General features: G+C 46.6%; 1 protein-coding gene across 4 annotated transcripts; it reads left to right on the top strand.

Moving 5' to 3' along the window:
- The first annotated feature begins 5,013 nt into the window (after positions 1-5,013).
- ZNF16 (zinc finger protein 16) lies at positions 5,014-24,606 on the top strand. Of its 4 annotated transcripts, none has more exons than XM_047724691.1 (3): positions 5,014-5,072; positions 8,081-8,285; positions 19,923-24,606. In XM_047724691.1, the coding sequence occupies exons 2-3, from the start codon at positions 8,090-8,092 to the stop codon at positions 21,767-21,769; spliced, it is 2,043 nt and encodes a 680-aa protein (XP_047580647.1). In that variant the 5' UTR covers positions 5,014-5,072; positions 8,081-8,089; the 3' UTR covers positions 21,770-24,606. The 4 variants fall into 4 exon arrangements, with proteins under 4 accessions (XP_047580647.1, XP_047580645.1, XP_047580646.1 ...); XM_047724689.1 differs by lacking the exon at positions 5,014-5,072 and adding an exon at positions 5,079-5,327; XM_047724690.1 differs by lacking the exon at positions 5,014-5,072 and adding an exon at positions 5,079-5,320.
- Positions 24,607-25,101: the final 495 nt, after the last annotated feature.

A 25,101-nucleotide genomic window follows, 5' to 3' on the forward strand; every position in this document is an offset into this window, starting at 1 on the left:
TGGTTTGTGTTATTTTCTTTCACCATAGACGCACACAGCCTGCTGTCTGTCCCTTACCGTCCTTTCTCTCTGTCCCTTATAGAGATGGAAATTTAGCTGAGCATTTGCCCTTCCAAGCAAATAATTATGTTCCTGAGCTCTGCTGCAGTGACGTATGACATGTGGGCCATGGGCAGAAGGAAACTGCACATCTTCTTGGTGTGGCCTCAAAAACACCTTTTCTGCTGGTTGAAATGGAACATAGTAGTGCATCATCTTTAGCCATGAAGGTGTTCTGAGGAGGGTGGAATCCTCAGGTTGAAGTGGCCTGTGTCCCTCCAGCTTCAGGAGGACGGCCACCACACTCAATGTGGACTGTCACAGGAGACAGAAACAGCCCTGTGCCTTGCTGAAGCCAATGTTGGTTTTGAGCCTCTGTACATCAACTGAGCTTTATTCTAACTAATTCAGAACTCGATACCTGGGAGCAGGCTGGGGCCAAAACAGAACTAATACATGTGGAGTTGGCTTAATGATCAGCCAGTCAGGACAGAGATTTTACAGGTGGAAACCTGGTGACGCTTGCTATGCGTGAAGAAGCGTTTGGTGTGGTTCTTGCTTGTGATGTGTTAGGAGTAGATTGCATGTGACTAAAACTATAGCAATAGAGGAAGTGCTTGAAAATAGTTCAGAATGTCGGCAAGTGTTGGTTATTCTTGCCACTTTAAGCAAAGCCCACCTAGAGAGACTTGGGCTAGAGGAAGGCAGATGGAGGCGACGACAGCTGGACAAGAGGGTTTCCCTCTGCCTGTGGCCTGTGATCCATGAATCTGATAAGAAGACCCGACAAGGCTGAAAATGCCAGCCTCTTCTGAACCCCACATGAAGCTTTAAGAAAGAAAGGGTCCGAAGAGACAGCCAAGTCTGTGCCCCACATTCCTCTCAAATACTCAGAGTTCTTAGCCATATGACAGGGGTCAATCCAGCATTAAACCAAGTGCTAGCCCTTCTAAGCACAGAGCCCTTGTGACCGCCCAGATCCAACAGACATGAAGACAACCCACCCCATAGAGAGCAGCCCTGTGTTTCACTTGTGGAAGGTCATTCTATAAATACTTGAGGGATATATGGCAGTGCCAGTGGCCTCAAGGTAGTCACCCTGAGCTGTAGAGAGACAGAGAGAGAGAGAGAGAGAGAGAGAAGGATGGTGACCACATAGAGGCCAACAAATAAAAGAGTCCTCAGACGTAAACCCATGACTAGATGGGGCTGCGTTTCTGTCATGTCAGCACGTGGAGCTGAGTGGAAGTGTGTACGTAAAAAGCTGACCCAGGGACTTAGCTATCAATCAGGAAGCCCCTGCAAAGTCAGGCAGCAGCAGCTAGGGCAGCCTCTCACATTCCTTTGCAGATGGGCATCCAGATTATGAACAAGGACACCCCACTCCTCAGAGAGCCAAGTCAGACCTGATGAGACCTAGAGAGCTCCTCCCAGAGCTGAGTCTGGATACCAGGGTGCTGTTCCAGAGCTCCCTTCCCTGCCAGGGAGAGGGTCTCCAGCATTCATGCAGAAGTGCCCATGGGAGGATTCTGCAGACCCTGCACAGAGATGACAGCAAAGCTTGCTTACAGGTGTGCGAAAACTTTGCATTCAAATACCACACAGTTTATTTAAATAACCACAGGTCAGACTTACCATTGGGCAATGCCAAGCAGAGTTGAATGCTACTACTGTTTCCCATTCTCCTCCTTCTCCACACTGTGGGTTGAGTGTGTGTGGGCACATGAGCTGCCCCGCAGTGATAGGACCTGATGCAGAGGCTGTACCATGTCCAGAGTGACTGGACTGAGCTGCATTTGGGACTGGACAGGCCTTTGGGGTCTTCCTCTTGACCACAGGCTGCATCGTGGTACAGCAGGTAACCATATATAAAGACTGTGGCAGACACAGCTCATTACCTCTCTTATCCATTCTCCTCTTCTCCTTCAAGTCACCAGGCAGAGCATCCTCAGCTGGGGGGTACTCGGGTCCCTGATCACTGCCTGGGGTACCAGCCATACAAATTTGTGATTTCACATGAGAGAAAAATATTTGAACCTCAAATGCTAACACTAGTGATATCCAGGCTTCTAACTTCTCCAGCCCCCCAGTGTGAAGTGTTAGCATCTCACTGACTCTAGCTCGCCTTTCTCTGATAGTTGATCCACAGAGCATCTCTCAACAAGCTGTCCTGTGTATTGTTCCTGCTAGTCTCATTTCTGTTCCTTTCAGGTCTTTGGTTCGTTTAGAGGCTACCATTGTGTGCATTGTTAAGTAAAGATCTGTTCTGTTTTTCTCTTCGAGGGCGCTCACGTTCTCAATGCTTCTACTAAGGAATCTTTTGCCGTTGGTTGTTGTCCCACATTTATCATCTGTTGGACAAAAGTCTGACACCAATCTCTTCTGCTGTCGATCAGTTCTTCTCTCCATAGTAATAGGACATCTTCCCCATTCCCTTTTTAGGTTGATTTGGGGGGGAAATTACATCTTTGAAATATTAAGCTGTGGGTGCCTGGGTGGCTCAGTCGTTCAGAGTCTGCCTTCGGCTCAGGTCATGATCCCGGAGTCCTGGGATCGAGCCCCACATCAGGCTCCCTGCTAAGTGGGTAGTCTGCTTCTCCCTCTCCCATGCCCCCTACTTGTGTTCCCTCTCTCGGTGTGTTTCTGTCAAATAAATAAATAAAATATTTTTTTTTTAAAGAAACATTAAGTTGCCTAATCCAAAAGCAAGAAATATCTGTCCATTTACTAAGATCATCTTCTGTGTCCTTCACTAGAGTTTCAGAGTCTTCTCCACAGAAGTCTTGAGTGCTCTTAATTAAATACCCAGTGTTTTTTTAGTTTTTGTCGCTGTCATGGAGTACATTTCATTTTTTCTTACATTATCTTATTGATTATTGCTGGTACAAAGAAATGTGTTTTTCCTTTTCTTAACTTCTGAAGATCAGCCTTTTGTCTTCTTCAATAATGAAAAAGTATTTAAGGCAATATATTTATGCTATTGATACAATACTAATACAACTTTTAGAGTCTCTTAAAGAGAGTTTTGTTTGAGTCCAAGTTCGGGCAGCCACCCCAATACAAAATATTCAAAAAGAAGAGAACACTCTCTTCCACACGGGGCATGGGGTCTACTTAAAACAATTGACAACAGGGGCACCTGGGCAGCTTAGTTGGTTGGGCGACTGCCTTCGGCTCAGATCATGATCCTGGAGTCCTGGGACCCTGCATCAGGCTCCCTGCTTGGCAGGGAGTCTGCTTCTCCCTCTGATCCTCCCCCTGCTCATGCTCTCTCTCTCTCTCAATCTCTCTCTCTCTTTCAAATAAATAAATAAAATTCTTAAAAAAAATAGAAATGAAATGACAACAAAAAACAAGAAAGAGTGCTGGATGGGAGAGGAACATTTGGTGCAGGGTTATATACTTTTTTTTTTTTTTACATAAGAACTTACAATTTAGAAGACATTTCAGAGAGTTATAGTGTTATCTTAAGCTTTTAGTACATGCAGAGCTGTAAGATCTTAACCTCAAGGGAACCAGGGAGATTTTTGGTTTTGTTTTACTCTTCTCTTTATGTCTGGAATGCTCCCTTTTACCTTATTTATGAATGAAGCAGGTATTACGGGGTTGCAGGGTTCTTGTCTCAAGGAGTCAAGGATGAATCCTGCACAGAGGGGTGAAGTCACGGTGTATTAAGTGAAGGTGAGAACAGAAAGCAAGCTCTCTAGAGTGAGAGGGGTCCTGAACGGGTTGTCACTGGGGGTTTTTATGGTCTTTTATAGAAAATTGGCCAGGGAGCTTAAATCTTCTTGATGTCACCATGATAGCACCATGACTACTTCTCCTTTGAATATCTCTTCTCCGATGATTAGGACAAACCAGGTTGTCTGATTAAATCCCTCCCCTCTGCTGTCTTTATGCCTCAGCATTTCTGGGATTTGGGGTAAGGCTGATCACACAGCCCCTACCTATTTCTCCCGACCTAGCCCCGCCTGCCCCTTGCTCACAGACACCTAACGTGTTTGGAGCAGAAACTGAGCCCATGCTTTGACGTTCTGATGACTCTGATCAGTGTTAAAGGACAGCTGCCCTGAGAGCCCATGCAGGGCCCGCAAACAGTAAAAGTTGAAATTTTCCTTTATTTTATGAATACAATATATATTTTTCTCTGAAAAATATTCAGTGAATTTTATATATTTCACGCTCTTTACGGGGCTCCATAGGTGTGAGCATGAAGGGTTTTGCTTTCCGTTGCTTTATAAGTCTGTCATCTTCCAGCTACTATCGGTTTTTATTAAAAGGTTATGTAGACAGCATTTCATAAATTCCAATACTTAAGGGGTTTTTGCCAATTTTTGTTACATATTTCTAACTTTGATAATCTTCCTGTCAAATGCATCTTAAAACATTATTCTTTTTTTTAAGAGAATCTTTATTTTTAGATTTTTGATTTATTTATTTGACAGACACAGATCACAAGCAGGCAGAGAGGCGGGCAGAGGCCTAAGCCACTGAGCCCCGCAGGCTCCGCAGGCGCCCCAGACGCTCGTGTCCTTCGCGTCCTTCGCGTCCCAGTGCGGGACCCACTTCGCGTCCAAGTACGGGACCCACTTCGCGCACGCGCGGTGAGCTGCCCACGAAACGCGTGTCATCTGGGAGGGAACCTGAGTTTGTCCATCTGTCCGCCGAATCACTTACTGACTGGGGGCTCCGTTCTCCTCCGTGTGCCCTCCTGCCTTCATCAAGCTGCCGTGGGCTCCGATTCCAGGAACTCGGCCTCAACGTCCCACCACAGCGGCCGACCTCGTTCTCCGCCACTTCTCACGCCCGCCTTTTCGCGCCCAGGCCGCAGCGCGCCCAGGCCGCAGCGCGCTCAGGCCGCCGCTAGAGCGGCGCTAGAGCACCAAGTCGCCGGGCCTCCGCCGCCTAGAGCGGCGACGCTGGCCCGGAAGTCGGGAGAGGGATTTCCGGGGTCCGTGTCGGGGCAGAGCCGCGGTGGTCCTGGGCGTTGCGCGCGGCGCGGAGCGATCCCCGGAGGGGAGGAGTTCGCGGAGGTGAAGCCTCCACGTTGCGTACGGCGCTGCGGCGGGACGCCGATGCCCCCGTGGCGGGTGCCGGCCTTCGGCGGTCTAGGAGGGACGTCCTGGGCAGAGGGGCGGGGGCTGCTCGGCCTGGGCGGGGTAGGGGGCCTCGGAGGGCGCCTCCGGAGCGGGCGCGAGGGCCACCGTCGGGAGAGTGCCCGGGACGGCGGAGCCTGACTCGCCCTGGAGCCCGGCCGCGGGACCGCGGGGCGGCGGGGCAGGTGCGCGGTGAGTGCTGTCTGGCGCCGGCGTTTGGGGTGGAGGAGGGGCCCCGGGACTTGGGTGCGAACGGCAGACTGTACCGGGCTGCGTGAGAAGCGAGCTTGCCCCTCGGCGCCCGGCGCCCTGCCTGGAGGCCCCGGGTTGTCCAGTCACGTCCAAGTGGCGACGAGGCTCGCGGGCCGGCGAGGGATTCATTCTTCCCCCTGCTAGTGGAGCTGAGAGATGAGCCATGCGTAGTATTTCTCCGGTGCCGGCGACGGGCTGGGGCTGCCGGTCGTCTGCTGAGCGCCCTGGTGAGCTCTTCGCCAAAGAATTAGCTCCCAGGCCCGCTGGCAGAGTCCGGTCCTTGAGGTCGTTGTACTGAAGTGCACGCTTCCGTGCTGACTGTCCTGAGTCCCTGCGGCCCCAGCCTTTGCGCAGGGACCTTGCGTCCCGGAGTCGCCAAGGGCCCCGGTAGTGAGATCATCCCCTCGGCAAGGCTCTTTGCTGGGCAGCGGACCGTACCCAGGGTTCCAGGGATCGGGATGTGCACAGGGGTGTTGGCGGGCATTCTGCTTCCCGCAGCTTCAGCCTGTGCCCTCCCTGGGCAAGATCCCGCATACACCTGGTGAGAAAAACAAGATGTAAAACGAGCGTAGATTGTTCTGGAAGGCTACGTCAGCAACTGGGAAGGGGAGCAGAGAAGCTGGCTGGGAGTGTTTCACCTTCAGTCCTTTTTTGCCTTTGAATTTTGAGCCATGTCACCCCATTCAGTGACAGGGGTGGTAATTTCACGAATTTTAAAATAAAGTGAATGAATATTGTAAATGACAGACTCCCCTTGGGAGAGGGAGAGTGACGGTCCCCCCCACAGAAGCAACATCTGCTCCGTTCCGCTGCTACGTGGACGGCACCTTAAGTCCGTGCTCTCCCTCCTGTGACTCTTGTCTGTACTGTTCCTCTGAGCACCTGTGTCTGTCCTAATACAGAAACGTGGCAGGTGCCTCACTGTCAGGCAGCCGTGGCCTCTGATAGTCTGTACCCCAGTGACCCTGCCTCTGAGTACCTTTGCCTCATGTCCTACCTTTTTAACCAGGAATTGTCTAAGCCCCCTTCCCTGGGCCTGCCTGCCCCAGGGTGCCGCTCCTTCCTTGCGGCCTGTTTCCAGATGGTCTCAGCCTGTCAAAGACCCATGATTTGGTTGGACCAACGCGTGTGGTTCTTACTATGATTGCAAAATGCCCTTCAGCAACAACCATTAGGAAATTTTCCCAAAAATAAAGGGTTAGTACTTACAGGACTTGCAAATTAACACACCTGGGCCCACACAGTGAGGTTGCTGGTGATGAGAGAGAGGTACACTGGCCTGGATTTCTGCTTTTATTGAGGTCAAGGGCGGAGACCTGGGGTTTCGTAGGCTCCTTCTTTATTGATGAATTTAAAACCTGAGAGTGGAGGGGCACCTAGCAGTTGCTTAAATATCTGACTTCAGACCCAGTTCATGATCTCAGGGTCCTGGGATTGAGCCCTAAGTCAAGCTCCCCACTCAGCGGTGAGTTTGCTTCTCCCTCTCCCTCTGCCCCTCCCCCACACTGGTGCACTTACGCTCTCTTTTCTCAAATGAATAAGTAAGATACTTGTAAAAAATAAAATAAAACGTAAGAGTGGAAATTTAAAGCACAGGAGGAGAAAAATAACAAGTGGCCAGTAATCAGAATCAACCAAGATTTCAGAAGCAAAGGAGGCTCAGTCAGGGGAGGCGGCTTGGCTCTTTTTCTAGGCCAGTGACTGGCACTTATTCCGTCTTCGAAATGGATGCCTGTTTGCAGCAGGTGCTTCAGCATCAGAGCTTAATTCAGGCACTTGCATTACAAAAAACAGAACAACTGTCTGGGCTTATACTACATGTTACCCAGTAGGCAGGCAGTGTCCACTGTGCACTTCTGCCAGCATTTCCTTACTTGTCTTCTCCACCCTGGCAAGACGGAAGGGTGATGAGAACCTGTCAGTGGTGCAGTGTGAGTAAGGAGCCACAGGGTATTGCCACAATAGGGGTAGGCCACTGAGCAGGGCATTTGCAGAGACAAGGCAGTGGGAGGGGTGGGGGAAATCACTAATTTGCTTCTTATGGGGATGCTGTCATGTATCAGTATCATGTATCCCCTCAGAAGGAGCATTTAGAGCTGGAAATGAGCCCAGGAAATGAGCCCTGGGAATCTTCACAGGACAAGGGTATCGATGCCTTCCTTAACTGAGGAAGCTGGTGTAGGTTCAGAGTGAGCCCTGGTGTACCAACGTGAAGAGAGAGATAAGGAGGAGCCTGGGAGGGAGCCACTGATGCAGTGGGAAGACAGCTTAGGATGGTGGGGACCTCACTGTGATGCTGCCAGGAGGGCACAACTGGACACAGTGGTGATGTCACGTTCCCATCTGAAGCAAGGCTGCCCCTGCTGCCCACCTCCTGGAGTTGCTGCTCTGCCTTGAATGGACCTGATGGTCCACCTTCAGGAATGTCAGGAATGAGGGGTGGGCCCACCACGGGTGCAGGCTCTATGGGGCTGTTCTCCTATCCTGGCAGCCTGGGGCCCTTCTAGGGGTGCCCAAAGGACACTGTTCTCACCCTGCCCTGAGATCAGCATCTTCCCCCTTCCCTGAGACCTAGCACCAGGTCTGCATCAAGTCTGAGGCTATGGGAATAGAAGAGACCCCTGCCTGGTGGGAGTATGGCTCCCCAGAGCAAGCTCTTCTGTACACTCACCTGTATCCTTGCTGGTCTCCAGGTCCCAGCCATGCCCAGCCTCAGAGCTCGATCTGAAAAGGCAGAAATGGAGCCCTCAGTTCTTGGACCATCCCCTTGGATCCCTGCAGCCCAGGCCTGTGTGAGTGACGCACCTGTTGTGACCCACGCTGGATCGGCACTCTGTGATCCCCACTGCTTTGGCTACACTGAGCCAGGAACCACCCCCCCTCACCATCAGCAGCCAGGTACTGGGAGCAAGTTCCCCACTGGTTGCCCTCATTCTGGAGGGACTTTGGCCATGTCACCCTCTGTTTACCCCCAGGAGGCATCCATGTCATTAGGGATGGGGTGTCCCATGGACTTGAGGGCCAAGGCTAGAGATCAGAGAGGAATTTGGCCTGGCCCCAAGCTCTCTTGGTGTGTGGGCAAGACACTATGTTCCCCTACCTGGCATAGAGGTGTGTGATACGATGGTTGCCAGCTGAGCCCTGCAGCCCAACTACCAGGCTGGTGGTAGTCCCCTGCATTTAGGGTACAGCCCTAATTCAGGCCTTGATCCTACTCCCTTCTGGCTGCATTTACACTGCCTTGCCAGTCCCATCCACTTTGCAACTGTAGAGAGGCCTTTCCTGAAGACCCCCCAACTAGCCTGCCTTTTCTGTGGACCCCTCAGCAGTGATTAGGATAGTGACTCACTGTTAGTTTTCCTTACTGGGATTTGATGGGGGCTATTTTACAAGGGGACACTCTTCACTACGTGGGACCTATGGTCATCCTCAGGACATCTGGGCAGAATACCCCTGTCAGACTCTGTGTCCAGGGAAGGTTGGGCTGATGGCAGTGTTGGTTTGCAAACCTCAGGGACTTCCCAGGTGTAACTTAAACTGGCCTCTGTATATGGAAGGGAAAGACAGACTGAAGAACAAGGCAGGCCACCCAGGCTGGTACGTGACAGTTTAATAAGCAGGGGAACTTATTGAAGAGGCTCGTCGTAGGCAGCTGTGATAGATCCCAGCACCCACCTGCCACATCATAAAAGTTGGTATGTGGCCTTAACCCAGGGTTTGCCACACATGCTGTCTAGAGGGTCACAGCATCACATCACTGTCTTGGCGCTGTGTCCTTGGGCAGCTCCTGGGAGCAGGGAAGGCAAGCAGAATGTACGTTCAAGGACAGGGAAAAGGATGAGGAGCCTCCGTTCACCTGCATCCAGCTCAGGAGTCATCCAGTGATCACGTCCTCTTGATGACCTCCCCCAGCAGGCAGAGGTGGTACAAGGCAATGCTGGGTATGTTGGAGCAGGAGAGTGTTAGGAGGTGAGAGACGTGGTGAAGTCCTAAGAAGGGGCTATGAGAGAGAGGCCTGCTGACTGCCCCCAGGCAGAAGCAGAATGTGAACCAAATGGTTAACAGTATGCTGGGCTGAGAATGGTGAGGGAGGACTGGCCCTATTCCATTAAAAATGAAAAAATGAAAAAAAACCACCAGGCTGATGGTAACTCATATTTAAAAAGCCACTGTGGAACGAAATGGTGGAGCACATAGCTCCAAATACCCAGTCCTTCACCAAAACATCAAAAGAAAACAAAACAAAAATCAAGCAGAAAGTACCAGCACCAACTTTGTCAAGAATCTAAATCTAGAAAAGTGTTTACAACAACCAGGTAAATGGTAAATCAAGAAAAGGCCACTTAAAAATGGCAGGAAAGCTGTGTGGTGTTTCACCTGCTCTTGCCCCAAACACTCCCTGGCTCAATAGCAGTTAAAGGGAGCGGCCTCTGTTCCCAGTGTGGGGTCACGGCCCCTGGTTCCAAAAGCAGCAAAGACGTTCTTACTCAAAAATTATCATTTGTCCTGACCTGTGTGGGATTGGATAAAGGATTGATGCAAAGTGCTTGTCTGTTTTGCCATACTCAGAACTTGGAGCACAAAAGCCCTGGGTTCAAAAACATTGTAGGGAAACTAAAACCCCACAACTACCTGGGACATCAGTTAATAGTACAGTCAGCCACCTAAAGCCTAGGACGGAAAGCTGGGGAAGTGAGGACATTCAAAAGCATCCTTGTATATCAAGGGATTTAGAAAACTGCATACATGCCCCAGACAGGATATATGCTCAGAAAAGACCTCTGAAGATCATAGCTTCCTGTCTGGCTCATCTCTAAGCCAGTAAAAGCAGGAAGCTACAATAGGTACATATAGTGTTAAAGGAGTACCCCAGCACATACACTGGGAGAGGTGTATGACTTTTCTTTTACTGTTAGTATTCAAGGAAGTCTCTGTCAAAGCACAAGCTGAATACGAGCTAAAGAAAGAGACCTCAGTGACCACACGTGACAGAGTAGCTTTAGTTTGCAAAACTTAATTGGAAACTCACTAAATGAACAAATGATTGTAGCATTCAACAGTCAATAACAGCAAAGCCTGGAGGAGGAGAAACTGATTTACAGAGTTACCACAATAAATATTTAGATGTCCAGTTTTTAACAAAAAATTACCAAGAATACAAAGAAAAAGGAAAATAAGGGCTGGCCCATTCAAAGGGAGAAAATTAATTGGCAGAAAGTGTCCCTGAAAAAGCACAGATATTTGACAGACTGTAAACCAACTTTCTTAAATGTGCTCAAAGAGCTAAAAGAAACCAGGAAAACATTGTACAAACAAAATGAGAATATTAAGAGATTTTAAACTTAAACAATTATATAATTTATACTATATAATTACAGATTTGAACTAGAACAAGGGCTCCTGGGTGGTTCAGTTGACTAACTGTCTGCCTTCAGCTCGGGCCATGATCTTGGGGTCCTGGGATGGAGTGCCACATCAGGCTCCCTGCTCAGTGGGGGGGCGTGTCTTTCTCCCTCTCCCTTTCTCACCCCCAACTTGTGCTTTCTCTCTTTCTCAGTTAATAAAATCTTTTTTTTTTTTTAAGAACCATACACAAATTCTAGAGTTGAAAGGTGTAATAATTGAAATGAATTCACTAGAGGGATTCAACAGCAGCTTTGAGCAGGCATATTTGAAGATAGAACAATTGAAATTATTCTGTCTCGGAAGCAGGAAGAATAAAGATTAAAGAAAAGTGAACAGGGTTTAACAGACCTGTGGGATAGCATCACTCAAACCAAGATACACAGAAGAGAAACAGAAAGAGGTAGAAAGAATATTTGAAGAAACAATGGCCCAAACATCTTAAATTTGATGAAAGACATGAATCTATACTCTACACAAAAAGCTCAACTCCAACTAGGATAAATTCAAAGAGATTCACATCAAGACTCATTATAATATCAAATTGTAAAAGACAGACTCTTGAAAACAAAAAGAAGCAACCCATCTCATATAAGGGTCCTGAATTAGATTAGCAGCCAGTTTCTCATCAGAACCCATGGAGTCCAGAAGGCAGTGGGATGACAAAGTGCTGAGAAAGTAAAAACTGTCAGCCAAGAATTCTTTATCTGGCAAAATTACCCATCAAAATGATATTCCCAGATATTTTGAGATAAATAAAAGTTCAGGATTTTTTTCTTTTTTTAAGATTTTGTTTATTTGAGAGAGAGGGAGAACATGTGCACAAGCGGGGTGGGGGCAGAGGGAGAGGGAGAAGCAGACTCCCTGCTGAACAGGGAGTCTGAGATCATGACCTTAGGCAAAGGAAGATGATTAACTGACTGATCCACCCAGGTGCCCCTAAGGACATTTATTACCATTATTTACATTTATTACCATTTTTACTGCCCTATTAGAAATGCTAAAGGAAGTCCTACAGGTTAAGATGAAGGGACACTAGGTAGGAACTGAAAGTCATATAAACGAATAAAAATCCCTAGTAACGGTAACTGCATTGTTAACTGTGAAAGCTAGTAATACTGTGTTTTTGGTTTATAACTCTGCTTTTTATTTCCTAAATGATTTAAAAGACAAATTCATATAAATAATTAAAAATTATGTCACAAACAACATATGAAGATACATTTGTGACAACGTGAAGTGGAGAACAGAGGTGTGTGAGAGCAGAGGTTTTTTATGCTGTTTTGGCTAAGTTGTTATCAGTTCAAACTCGATGGTTTCATTCTGCGGTTCTAATGTATAGCATGGTGACTGGAGTTAACAATACTATACTATATGTTTGAAAATTGCTAAGAAAGTAGAACTTAAAAGTTCTTACCATCAAAAGAAGGGGGTACCTCGCTGATTGAGTTGGTAGAACATACCACTCTTGGTCTTGGGGTCATGAGTTGAGCTCCATGTTGGGTGTAGACATTACTGAAAAAAAAAAAAAAAGACTATATAAGGTGATGAATGTGTTAACTAACCTTATGACGGTAATCATTTCACAGTGTACATGTATCAGTGTACAAATCATTACATTGTACACCTTAAACTTACACGATGATGTATGTCAATTCTATTTCAGTAAAGCTGAGGGAATAAAAACTAAAATAGATGAGATGGAAGGGATGAGACTACATTGTTTTAGGATATTAGGATGTTAATTGTAATCCCCTTTATATTTTAAGAAAATATCTTTAAAATATCCATGAAAGGAAGAAAGAAGAAAATTAAGATGGTACACTACAAAAAAGTAACATAAAAGAAGACATTACTAAAGTAAATGAGGGACAAAAAAGGTAAAAGATACCAAAAACTAGTAGCAAAATGAAGTAAATCCTTCCTTACCAATAATTAATTATAAAAGGTTTAAACTCTCCAAAGGCAGACATTAACACAGTGGGTAAAAAAGCACAATCCAACTATATACTGTCTCCAGAGGCTTACTTTAGATCCAAAGACACAAATAAGTTTAAACTAAAAGGTGATAAAAGATACCACCTGCAAATAAATAGTAACCAAAAGAGCTGGGGTGACTATAACACCAGAAAAAATAAACGAGGTTAAAAACTGTAACGAGAAAAGAAGTACATTATGTGTGGGTAAAAGAATTCAGCAAGAGGATATAAGTTACAAACATCTACATGCCAAAAGAGAACCCCAAAATATATGGAACACATATACATTTGAAGGGAGGAGTAAATAGTTATACAGTAATACTTGGAGACTTCAGTACCTCACTTCTAAAAACGGATAGAACATCTCAACAGAAGATCAGTAATGAAATTGAGAACTTGAACAACAGTAAATAATCAATTAGACCTCATAGGTGTGTACATACATACACTTCCTCAAAGAAGCACATAGTCTTTTCAGGTGTACTAGTCATTCTCCAAAATAGACCTTATGTTAAGCCACAAAACAAATCTTCATAATAAAAACAGCTGAAATCATGTAACTTATTATCTCTAATCAATAACAGCAGGAAAATTGAAAAATTTACAAATACATAGAAATAAAACAATATATTCTTAATTCGTGAGTCAGGGAAAAATTACAAGGGTAATTAGAAAACACCTGCAGACAAATGACAAAATACGCAACAGGGGCAGTGCCAGAAGGTAAATTTATAGCTATAATGGATACATTAAAAAGGAAGAAAGATCTGGGGTGCTCAGGTAGCTCAGTTGTTAGGCTTCTGCCTTCAGCTCAGGTCAGGATCCCAGGGTCCTGGGATCAAGCCCCGCATTGGGCTCCCTGCTCAGCGGGAAGCTTGCTTCTCCCTCTGCCACTCTCCCTGATTGTGTTCCCTCTCTTGCTGTGTCTCTCTCTGTTAAATAAATAAAATCTTAAAAAAAAAAAGCAGTGGGGCATCTGGGTGGCTCAGTGGGTTAAGCCTCTGCCTTCAGCTCAGGTCATGATCTTGGGATCCTGGGATCGAGCCCTGCATTGGGCTCTCTGCTCAGCAGGGAGCCTGCTTCCCCCTCTCCCTCTGCCTGCCTCTCTGCCTACTTGTGATCTCTCTCTCTCTCTCTCTGTCAAATAAATAAAATATTTTTTAAAAGTTGACAAACCTTTGAAGACACAAATAACAAAAATCAGAAGTGGACATTACTACCTATCTTTAAAAAAGTGAACAGGAGTCTAAGAAAAGACTGTTAACAGTTGTGTACTGACAGATTAGATAAACTACATGAAAGAGAAATTCCTAAAGACAAACAAAAAAATTACCAAAGTGACTCAAGAATGAAGTATTATGGGGCACCTGGGTGGCTCAGTGGGTTAAGCCTCTGCTTTCGGCTCAGGTCATGATCTCAGGGTCCTGGGATCGAGCCCCGCATCGGGTTCTCTGCTCAGCAGGGAGCCTGCTTCCCTCTCTTTCTCTGCCTGCCTCTCTGCCTACTTGTGATCTCTGTCTGTCAAATGAATAAATAAAATCTAAAAAAAAAAAAAAAAAAAAAGATGAAGTATTGTACCCCATGGATGTAACCCAGGAATACAAAGGTAGTTCAACATATCAACCAACCTGTGTCATTTACCACATTAATGGAAGGAGGAAAATTATAATCACCGCAATTGATGCAGAAAAGTATTTGACAAAATCAAACACCCTTTGTGATTTAAAAAAAGAGAGAAAGAAAAACACGGAAAACTCAAGGGAACCTCCTTAACATGATAAAGGCATTCATGAAGAACCCACAGCTAGCATTATACACAATAGTGAAAGATTAAAGTCTTTTCCCCTAGTGATGAGGAAAGTATGCCCGTCTTACCACTGTCCAACATTGTACTGGAAGTTTAACCAGAGAACTCAGGAAAGAAGAAGAAATAAGACATCCAAAGTGAGAAGGAAGATGGAAAACTATCTCTGTTTGCACAAGACATGATCCCATATATAGAATATCCCATAGAATCCATTAAAAAGGTATAAGAGGTAATAAATGAATTCAGCCAAGTTTCAGGGTACAAGACAAGACACAAAATAAATTGTTTCTATATACCACAATGACCAATCTGAAAAGGAAAAAAAATTTCATTTAAATAGCATCAAAGGGAAAAATAGGGGCACCTGGGTGGCTCAGTTGGTTAGGCGTCTGCCTTAGGCTTAGGTCATGATCTCAGGGTCCTAGGACCAAGCCCCAAGTCAGGCTCCCTCATCAGCGGGATGTCTGCTTCTCCCTTTCCCTCTGTCCCACCCCCATCTCCCCTCTCATTCTCTCTCAAATAAAATCTTTTTAAAAAGAAAAAACCTACAAATAAATTTAACCAAGGAAGTGAAATAATTGATTCCTGAGAATTACAAAGCCTTGATAAAAGAAATTAACAAATACATAAATAGTTAGAAAGACATTGAGTCCATGGACTGAACTTAATTGGATTACAATGTCTGTGCTATCCAGAGCAATCTGCAAATTCAATACAAACCATATCAAAATTCCAACAGCTTTTTTTGCAGGAATTGAAAAGCCCTCAGATTCATACAGAATTACAAAAAGGCCCAAACAGTTAAAACAAGTTTGAAAAGGAAAAACAAGAGAACTCATACTCACCAGTTTCAGAAATTACTACAAAGTTTTAATAATCAAAACAATTTGGTACTGACATAAAGCTATACATACAGATCAATGGAATAGAACTGAGAGTCTAGAAATAAACCCAGACATCTGTGACAAATTGATCTGCAAATTGAAGTCAAGACTATTCAGCAGGAAAAGATAATTTTTCAACAGGTGATGCCGGGACAAGTGGATATCCACATGCAAAAGAATAAACTGGGACCCCACGTCACACCATATACAAAAAATAATTCAGAATGGCCCAACAACCTAAATAAAGAGCTAAAATCATAAAACTCTTAAAAGAGGGATAAATTTTCACAACATTGGATTTGGCAGTGGATTCTTAGTTCTGACACCAAAAGCGTTAGGAATAAGAGGAAAAAATAGGTAAGATGGACTTTATCACAGTTACAAACTTTTGGGTATCAAAGGACTTTATCAAGAAAGTAAAAAGACATCCTACAGAATGGGAAAAAATCTTAGCAAATTGTATTTCTGGTAAGAGTCTAGCATTCAGAATATATAAAGAACCCTTAAAACCCAACAATAAAAAGACAACCCAATTTAAGATGGCCAAAGAACTAAAATAAATGCTTTTTAAAAGAAAATATGCAAATGGCCAACAAGTACATGAAAAGATGCTTAAATTCATTAGTCATTTGAGAAATGCAAATCAAAACCACAAGGAGATAACCACTTCACACCCACTAAAGTGGCTGTAATGCTTCAATATGTAACAAGTGTTTTCAAGGGTGTATAGACAAATTGAAACTCTCATACATTGCTGGTGGGAATGTGAAGTGGTCCAGCCACTGTGTAATAAAATTTGGCGGTTCCTCAAAAGTTTAAACATACCATTGCCATAGGACCCAGCAATGCTAGGTAAATACGTGAAGAGTTGAAGACAGATACTCAAACATGGACCTATACATGGTGATCATAGAAGCAGTATTCACAGTGCCCAAAAGAAAACAGCCTAGATGTCCATCAGTGGAAAATACAGTATATCCGTACAATGGAATATTACTCAGACCAAAAATGGGGGAGGCATGAAGCAGTGATAGATGCTACAATGTAGCTGAACTTGGAAAAATATTAGTGAAAGTGAAAGAACCACACCTAAAAGTTCCATGTGATATGATTCCGTTTGTATGAGATATCAGGAATAGATAAATGCAGAGTGCGGATTGCCAAGAGTCCAGGAGGAGACATGCAAACTGATGGGTGAAGAGGCTCTAGTTTGCAGTGATGGCACTGTTTTGGAACTAGATAGAGGTGTCATGGCACAACATTGTGAATGTAGTAAATGCCACTTAAATGTTTTAAACAATTTTATGTTTGTAAATCTTGCCTCTGTAAATAAAGTAAATGAAAAGAAAACCCACTCAGGAGACAGAAGACTAGAGGGGCCTCCACCTGAGTTTGTGCTGACACTTGGGAGTCTGTGCTGTGGGTGGCTGGGTTAGGTGCCAGGTCAGATGACTGCTGTGCCACCTGCAGCAGCCAGTGCACCACAGGCCCGCGTGGCACTCACATGAGCAGCTTTGACCTGGGTTCTTACCTAAACTGTTTTCCACAAACATAGAAGCCATTAATCATAAAGGTCTGTAATGACTGCTTTCTCTCAGGAAATACTAAGGGATGTGTTGTGTTCTAGATGGACTCAGAATCCTCTCTTTTCTGCAGTGGGGATTAGTCATGGGGGCAGTAAGGATGGTGCAAGAAACTCCATTTGTTTTCAAATCTTTCTTTGCCCTTAAGCCCAGTTTTTGCTGTTTTAAAAGATTTTATTTTTAAGTAATCTCTGCACCAACATGGGCAACATGGGGCCCAAATCTACAACCCCAAGATCAAGAGTCACATGCTCCACTGACCGAGCCAGCCAGGCGCCTCCCTTAAACCCAACTGTGTGTGTGTGTGTGTGTGTGTGTGTGTGTGTGTGTGTGTGTGTGTGAGAGAGAGAGAGAGAGAGAGAGAGAGAGAGAAGGGAAACCACATTTCCAATTTTACATTTCCTTTGGAAAGAGAAACTTTCATCATTGTTCCAACAGTTCTAAAGTTGCAGAGAACTACATCAGATTTAATAAATCTAAAGTGACCTCTCACCATCCTCACCCACAGGACTGTTTTGCTCCTGTCTCAATAAAAAGGTTCCAGGTCAGCAGTGGCGTGGGGCTGAAAACCAGTCATTGCCACCATCTCCTGAGCCACACTAGTGATCTTATCTTAAGGTCAGCAGACTGTGCTCCACAGGCCAGATTCAGCTAGCCAGGGATTGGTTGGGGGGTTTTGTTGGTTTTTTGTTTAACGGCCTGCAAGCAAAGAATGGTTTGAGGTTTTTCCAGGGTTGTAACAAAGCAGACCATATAACCAATACCATACAGCCACAAAGCCTAAAATGGGTACCCTGTGACCAATTATGTGAACGCTCCATTGACTCCTATGTGTTATTCCCTTCTGGCCCCTACTCCATATCCAGCCAGAGGCGGGTGGGAGGCTCCCTGGGTCAGTTGCTGCAGGCTATGGGGGGCATAGTGGGCTTTGGACCAACCTGTGTAGACCCTTGTTTCCCTTAGCAACCTCCCTGTCCCTTCAGCCCTCAGTGAACCCTCCCCCCATTACTCCTAGGAGCCTAGCCTTATATGGACATTTCCTAGACACCCCCAGGTCCAGGGCTTCTGACCTGGGGAGCTCTGAGACTCAGAAGAACATGGTCAGCCCGTGTGCAGCACGTGATGATGGGCCTGTCTGAGGGCCAGCAGAAGGGTAAAGCACAGCACCTGTGTGGCTGAGTTCATAGGAGAGGGTCTGACACAAACTCCATGCAGGGGGCAAGGAGTGTGCAGGGGCTTCCAGATGTGTGGGCATGGCAGGCAGACAGGCTGAGTGTGTAACCAGGCCAGGTCTGCATTGAGGTCATTCTGGTGGCTCCAGAGGGAATAGAAGTGTCCAGATGAGGCAAGGACACAGAATGCTGTTAGATCCTAGAACTTCCAGATGGGGCGAGACAGTGTCAGCCTGAACTGAGGGGCCATTCAGAGGGCAGTGAGCCCAACAAAGTATGGGGAAGGGTGGCCATCCACCTACTCAGCACCGCTGACTGTGGCCAGATGAGGGGTCGCTCCAGTCCCGGGATATGGGGCCCTGTCAGAGAGCGATCAGGGCTGTACAGAAGTACAGGAGGAGCAGTGGAGGGGCAATGATCAGAGATTGTCTCCAGTGAATTGTGTTTGAACAGACACCAGGCAGAAGTGAAGGAAGAAGGGTGGTACAGTCAGTTTAAGCATCTGACTCTTAATTGTGGCTCAGATCATGATCCAGCTCCATGCAGAGTCTGCTTAAGTTTCTCCCTCTCCCCCTCCCTCATGCTCATTCTCTCTCTTTCTCTCTAAAATAAACAAATCTTTAAAAAAAAAAAAATTAAGGAGCATGAGAACCATCTGGGAAGTGCTCCAAGCAGGGCAGATCCTAAGGTGAATGTGTCCATCCTGCTCTGAGAACAAGAGCAGCGGTGAAGGTGAGCTCAGAAAGGGCCTGGGAGAATGTTGGAGTGCTCTGATGTCACGGGGCTGTCTGTGGGCAGCAGGGGAGGTTAGAAGGCCAGGTAAGCTAGTCAACATCCAGGCAGGAAAAGACAGCCACAGAGTGGTCCGGGTGTTTGATTGAAACAGACTTAAGATCTGCGTTCAGCTAGGTGATCCAAGAGAGTGAGGGTTTCCTTGTTCCTTCAGATGTGAGGAGAGAAGAGGGGGAGGTCACAGAGCCCTTCTGATGGCTGAGGAACCTTGTGCACATTTCTGCCTCCAGAACGATGGGCACAGCAGCTTTACCATTGTACCAGGGCACAAAGTTGTCCAGCTACCACCTGTCAGAATTACAGGTTTTAGGGGGTAAGGATTGCTTTGGTAGGACAGTGCACAGTCTCTGAAGCCGCCTCTGTTGAACAGGACAGAATCTGGTGTTTTAGGCAAGTCCCCACTGCCATGCAATCAGAAGTACCCTGCTTCTCTGAGAGAAACAGTCCCTTTCTGCACCTGCCAGCAGAGAGCCCACCTATCCCTACTGGTGACTCCTGAAGCAAGGTCTGAATGCTGTTAGTTGGTGCTAAAAAAAAAAAAAAAAATCGGTATTTTCCCCAAGAAACACTGTGGGAAAGACAAAAGAGTTACAATGACTAACTAACAGTATACCATGAGGTGTAGACTTGCTGATTACCTGCAGTGGGAGAGGGAGGAGCCATTGAGGGGCATTTGGAGTTGTACTTAAAGCAGTAGGGAGCTGCAGGTGATTTCCTGAGATGTGGGTCATGGGGGTGAGCGTCAGTCTTGTAGGTTGAAGGGCCCTGCTGCCTCATCCCCTCAGAGCCCTCCCAGCCCCCTCTCTCGTCCCCTTGAGAGATTTGGGACTGCCACTCCCAGTGGGTCACATGTTCCCTGATGTGTCATCTGTATTTTCCTGTTCCCTTCCAAGTGGACTTTGTTTGTCATTTCAGATTGGGATACCAGCACTAAGGGCAAGGAATTTCTTCAGAAGAAAGAAGTTTCTGAGGATTTGGAATCACAAGCGGAAATATCAGAAAACTATACCAGTGATTTTTCCCAGGCACCTGAGCTTGGAGAATTCTGTGATGATGTACTGGAGGGAGATTGGGGAATTCCTGACAGTGAGAGACAGGTGCAGTCACTCTACCAGGAGGGAGGCTTCACACCAGTGGCAGTGCTCCTTAGGAGCCCCTTAGAAAAAGAGCTGGGCTGTGATGACTTTGTAAGAAGCCTCAGTCTGAGCCCAAACCCAACAGTGTCTCAGGGAATTCCTACAGAAGAGAGGCCACATCTGTATGATATGTGTGGCCACAGCTTCCAGCACAGTATGGACTTAAGTAGCCATGAGGGCCTTCACATAGCCGAAAGCCCACTCATTTGCAGTGATTGTGGGAAAACCTTCAGGGGAAACCCTGATCTTATTCAGCATCAGATAACCCATACTGGACAGAAATCCTTCGTATGCAGTGAATGTGGAAAATCCTTCAGCCAGAACTCATTTCTTAAAAATCATCAAAGGTCTCATGTGAGTGAAAAACCCTACCAGTGCAGTGAGTGCAGGAAAACCTTCAGTGTGCACTCACACCTCATTAGGCATCAGATTAACCACAGCGGAGAGAAGCCTTATGTATGCAATGATTGTGGAAAAGGCTTCAGCCAGAACTCAAGCCTTAAAAAGCACCAGAAGTCTCACATGAGTGAGAAGCCCTATGAATGCAGTGAATGTGGGAAGGCTTTTCGGCGGAGCTCAAACCTCATCCAACATCAAAGAATTCATTCTGGAGAGAAGCCGTATGTGTGCAACGAATGTGGGAAGGCCTTTAGGCGGAGCTCAAATCTCATTAAGCACCACAGGATTCACACAGGTGAGAAACCTTTTCAGTGTAATGAGTGTGGGAAAGCATTCAGCCAGAGCTCACACCTGAGGAAGCATCAGAGGGTTCACACTGGAGAGAGACCTTATGAGTGTAATGAGTGTGGCAAACCATTCAGCCGGGTTTCCAACCTCATTAAGCATCACAGGGTTCACACTGGAGAGAAACCTTATAAGTGCAGTGACTGTGGGAAGGCCTTCAGTCAGAGTTCGAGCCTCATTCAGCATCGGAGAATTCACACTGGAGAAAAGCCTCATGTATGTAATGTGTGTGGAAAAGCCTTTAGTTATAGCTCGGTGCTCAGAAAGCACCAGATAATCCACACAGGGGAGAAGCCGTATGAATGTAGCATCTGTGGGAAGGCCTTCAGTCACAGCTCAGCCCTCATTCAGCATCAGGGTGTACACACGGGTGACAAGCCCTATGAGTGTCGCGAATGTGGAAAAACATTTGGTCGGAGCTCCAACCTCATCCTTCACCAGCGAGTTCACACTGGAGAGAAACCCTACGAATGTACTGAATGTGGAAAAACCTTCAGCCAGAGTTCAACTCTGATTCAGCATCAGAGAATCCATAATGGATTAAAACCCCATGAATGTAACCAGTGTGGTAAAGCCTTCAACCGAAGCTCAAACCTTATACACCACCAGAAAGTTCACACTGGAGAGAAGCCATACACGTGTGTCGAATGTGGTAAGGGCTTCAGCCAGAGTTCACACCTTATTCAGCATCAGATAATCCACACTGGTGAAAGGCCGTATAAGTGTAGTGAGTGTGGGAAGGCCTTCAGTCAGCGTTCAGTCCTCATCCAGCACCAGAGGATCCACACTGGTGTGAAGCCCTATGACTGCTCTGCTTGTGGGAAAGCATTCAGCCAGCGGTCCAAGTTGGTCAAACACCAGCTGATCCACACCAGGGAGTGAAACAGCTCCATTCCCAACTCCTCTGCCCATGTCCCAGCTTCACCCTCCCCCCAGACTTGAAGCCAGGTGCACTTGCTGTCCTCTACCCCCACATCCCACTTTCCACAAAGCCCAGACCCTCCTTCCCCTGCCAGCACTCCTGCTTCCTGTGACCTCTTGTTTCTTGTTTGTTTTGCTTGTACATTTTGTTATCAGACTGCCACAATTGTTAGGAAAGGAAAAATGATAGGAGCTTCATATTCACAAATAGAGTTTATTACTATAATCAAACAGAACCAAAAAAGTAAACTGACATTTGGTTTGAAATAACCTTAGGAATGCTTTTCTTTGGTAATTAGAGTGAACTCTTTGTCTATGGTTATAATTGATATTCTGCTTACATAAAATCAGGTCAAGAGTTTTTCTGGTCTGATTACAGTCATCCTCCCCCAGAAGTGGTGTGCAGTCATTACAAGTTCCTCACCCTTTCTTGTCCCTCCTGTGCAGTCACTAGATGCAAGATTCCTTCTGCCTTTCCTTTGTGCAGGATCTGAGGTCCTGCTTTCTTACAGTCAAACTCAGGGCTGCTGTGCAGTTATGCAAGCAGCTGTTTCCCACCCTCTGGCCCTGTGCCTTATGATCCTGGCCATTGGCCCCACAGAGGCCTGCCCTCTCCGTGTCCCTCCTGTTCTCACAAGCTCCCAGGCTCATTTTTCTCCCACGCCCACTCATCTCCAGTTATGGAGCACCTGTGACTGCCCCTAGTAGGTGGGGACTGACCTCTCCATAGTCCCCAGAGCTGTACCCTTCTCAGTGAGCAGTGGGAGTTGTCCCAGAAGCAACACATCTGCCACCAGAGAGGACCTTGATGCCAGCCAGTCCATCCCAACTTGGGGGTATCCAAGGGTAGGTGGACAGAGAGGCACCTCCTGTGTTTTTCCAGGAGGAAAGGCATAACAGGCAGATGTAGTCAGGTTTGCAGTTAGGGTAGGAAGGTAGGGGCTTGGCTTTTGTGCTTTCAAGAAAGTAGAGGCAGAGCCATCAGTTGCAAATGAGGGAGAGATTTGAAGAGGGAAGTGTGGGAGAGTTGGTTCAAGGGTGCACAGGTCAGGCTTGGGCTACAGTGGGCTGCCTACCCTTCTCTGCATCACTGCTCATCTCCTCCCCTCCACTTCTGCCCCACCTTCCCAAGGAAACACCCGAGACAAGAAGTGCCACATTTGCAGTTTTACTGACACCGTTCCTCTGCTAACCCGCCAAGTCACTTGCTCATCTTTCCACCCCATGGAGACCTCCATCTGTTCATCCTCATGCTTCCTCACGCTCAGGCAACCCTCTCTGGCTTCACTTTCCCCCCTTGTCCAGCCTGGATTCCATCCTTTTTTCCAGTAAATACGTGGGGGATGCTTACTACATGCCGTTTGCTGGGGACACAGGAAACCAGACAGAAAAATGCCTGTCCTTGAAGACTTCACATTCCAGTGGGTAGAGAGAATGCCTGGATGATTATGATTATCATGAGGCAAAAGGAAAGCAGGAAATGGGGTCTGGGTGTTTTGATGGGTTCTGCTTTAAATAGCTGACCAAGATGTCCTTTGAGTGATAACTTGAAGCAAATGAGAGAAGGGCCGGTGAAGATGGTGGGTGGGGTATGACAGCAAGAATAGCTGATTTTGTTGGGAAGCCAGAATTGGGTGGTAAATTAGGAATTCGCAGATGTGACCTGCTGAAGGAGGAGACACAAGCCACCCACACAGGTAACCCTCAGCATCCAAGCTCCCACTTTGGGAAAATGAAAACCCTGGGGTCTTTTTCATTGAAGACACAATTTCAGTACACTCACATGAAGAAATTAAATTCGCAAGATTTAATAACACACAGATCCCAGAAGCAAGGGGGCACAATGACCCAGGAGAAGTGCAGTCCACAATCCCAGGTCATGAAGGTGCTTAGGGTGGAGATCACTAACTAAACTCAAGTTGCAATCCCAGTGTCCACACTCTGGGTGTGTGTAGGGTTAGCATACAGTAAAATGGGCAGTAACTGGGAAAAACAAGAGTTTTCCTCATCATGCCTATCCAGAGGCCCTGAGCAGAAGCAGGCCTAGAGTGTTCAAGAATCCAAACAGGTCAGTATGGCTAGGAGCTGGGTGAGCAGAGGGAGAAGCAGATGGGTTGGGAGGTAATGGGCCATATCAGGAAAGGCCTTATGGCCATGACAAGGACTTTGGCTTTTATGCTGGGTGAAATGGGAGATGCTGAAGGCTTTTGGCGACATTTTTAACAAGGTCATTGCTGTGTGAAGAGGCTCTAGTGGCAAGCATGTCCTCTGTGTTGCTCCCTCCACAACTCCTTTTGCCCCTTTTCCTGGCCTCCACGCTGTTGGCACATCCCCTGGGGCTGAGGCATAGCTGTGGGAGGCCAGAGTCTAGACACAGGAAGGAGGAGTGAGTGTCAAATTCCATGGGACCCTTGTCCCTACCCAGTGACTGGGCAAAATTGACCAAAATTTTAGGGGCCTGCTCTCTACAGCCTGAGGAATTTTAATTTTAGAAAATCATGTTTCCAAAGAGAATGTCTGGAAAGCAAATTGTCAACTCCCAATTTCTTTATCTTTCATGATGTCCTTGGAAATGTTCTTGGGGAACAAAGTCTCAGAAGCCTTGGTGCCAGCGATTTCAAACCATTCAAACCCTGCCGGATACGGAGTGTGATGGGTGTGTTGCTACCTCATTTCCAGCCACAAGCAAAATTCCAGGCCAATGCCCTTCCATTGCCCCTCAAGCCACTTTGGATCTGCCCTGGGATCCCTCCCCTGCTGACCTCAGGTATCCAAATAATAAACCTCATGCCTCTGTGGCGTGTGTGGCATTGTTAGTCTTGACCTCTGAACCAAATTGGGGTGGTGGGGCATCCCCCTGCAGGTAATGAATGGTAAGGATTGGAGTTGGCACTGTGAGCAGGATGTCTAGACGATGGCACCCCAGGGTTCTACCCACTCTTGCTTTGGTTCACTATCCTGGCCATCATCTGCAAACCAGTGTGCTCTCAGCCATGCCACACGTGCTGCATGCTGCACTGCAAACAGAGACTTTGTTACAGATGTAGCTGTCTTAAATCACATGATAACTACTTGATGTTTAGAGAGAGCAGTGCGGGATCAGAGCCCTGCTTAAAGTGGCCCGGAGTTGTGTGTCTGATCCCAGACCTACCTGTACACTTGAGACCAAGGCTGCAGCTGATTCTAGCTCAGGGGAGAGACCATACCCTATGTGAGATCTGTGTCCATTAGGTGGCCACTCAGAAGGAGCACATTTGCAAGGAGGCATTAGGTGACATGCCAAGTCAGGCCCA

The sequence above is a fragment of the Lutra lutra genome, chromosome 4, assembly GCF_902655055.1.
Source record: "Lutra lutra chromosome 4, mLutLut1.2, whole genome shotgun sequence".
Classification (NCBI taxonomy): Eukaryota; Metazoa; Chordata; class Mammalia; order Carnivora; family Mustelidae; genus Lutra; species Lutra lutra.

What these genes read in the sequence shown, in the direction of transcription:
- ZNF16 (XM_047724691.1), top strand. Translation starts at nt 8,090, where the DNA reads ATGCCCAGCCTCAGAGCTCGATCTGAAAAGGCAGAAATGGAGCCCTCA. An exon ending in CCCTCACCATCAGCAGCCAG is followed by an intron (nt 8,286 to 19,922) that starts GTACTGGGAGCA and finishes TTGTCATTTCAG; the next exon opens with ATTGGGATACCAGCACTAAG.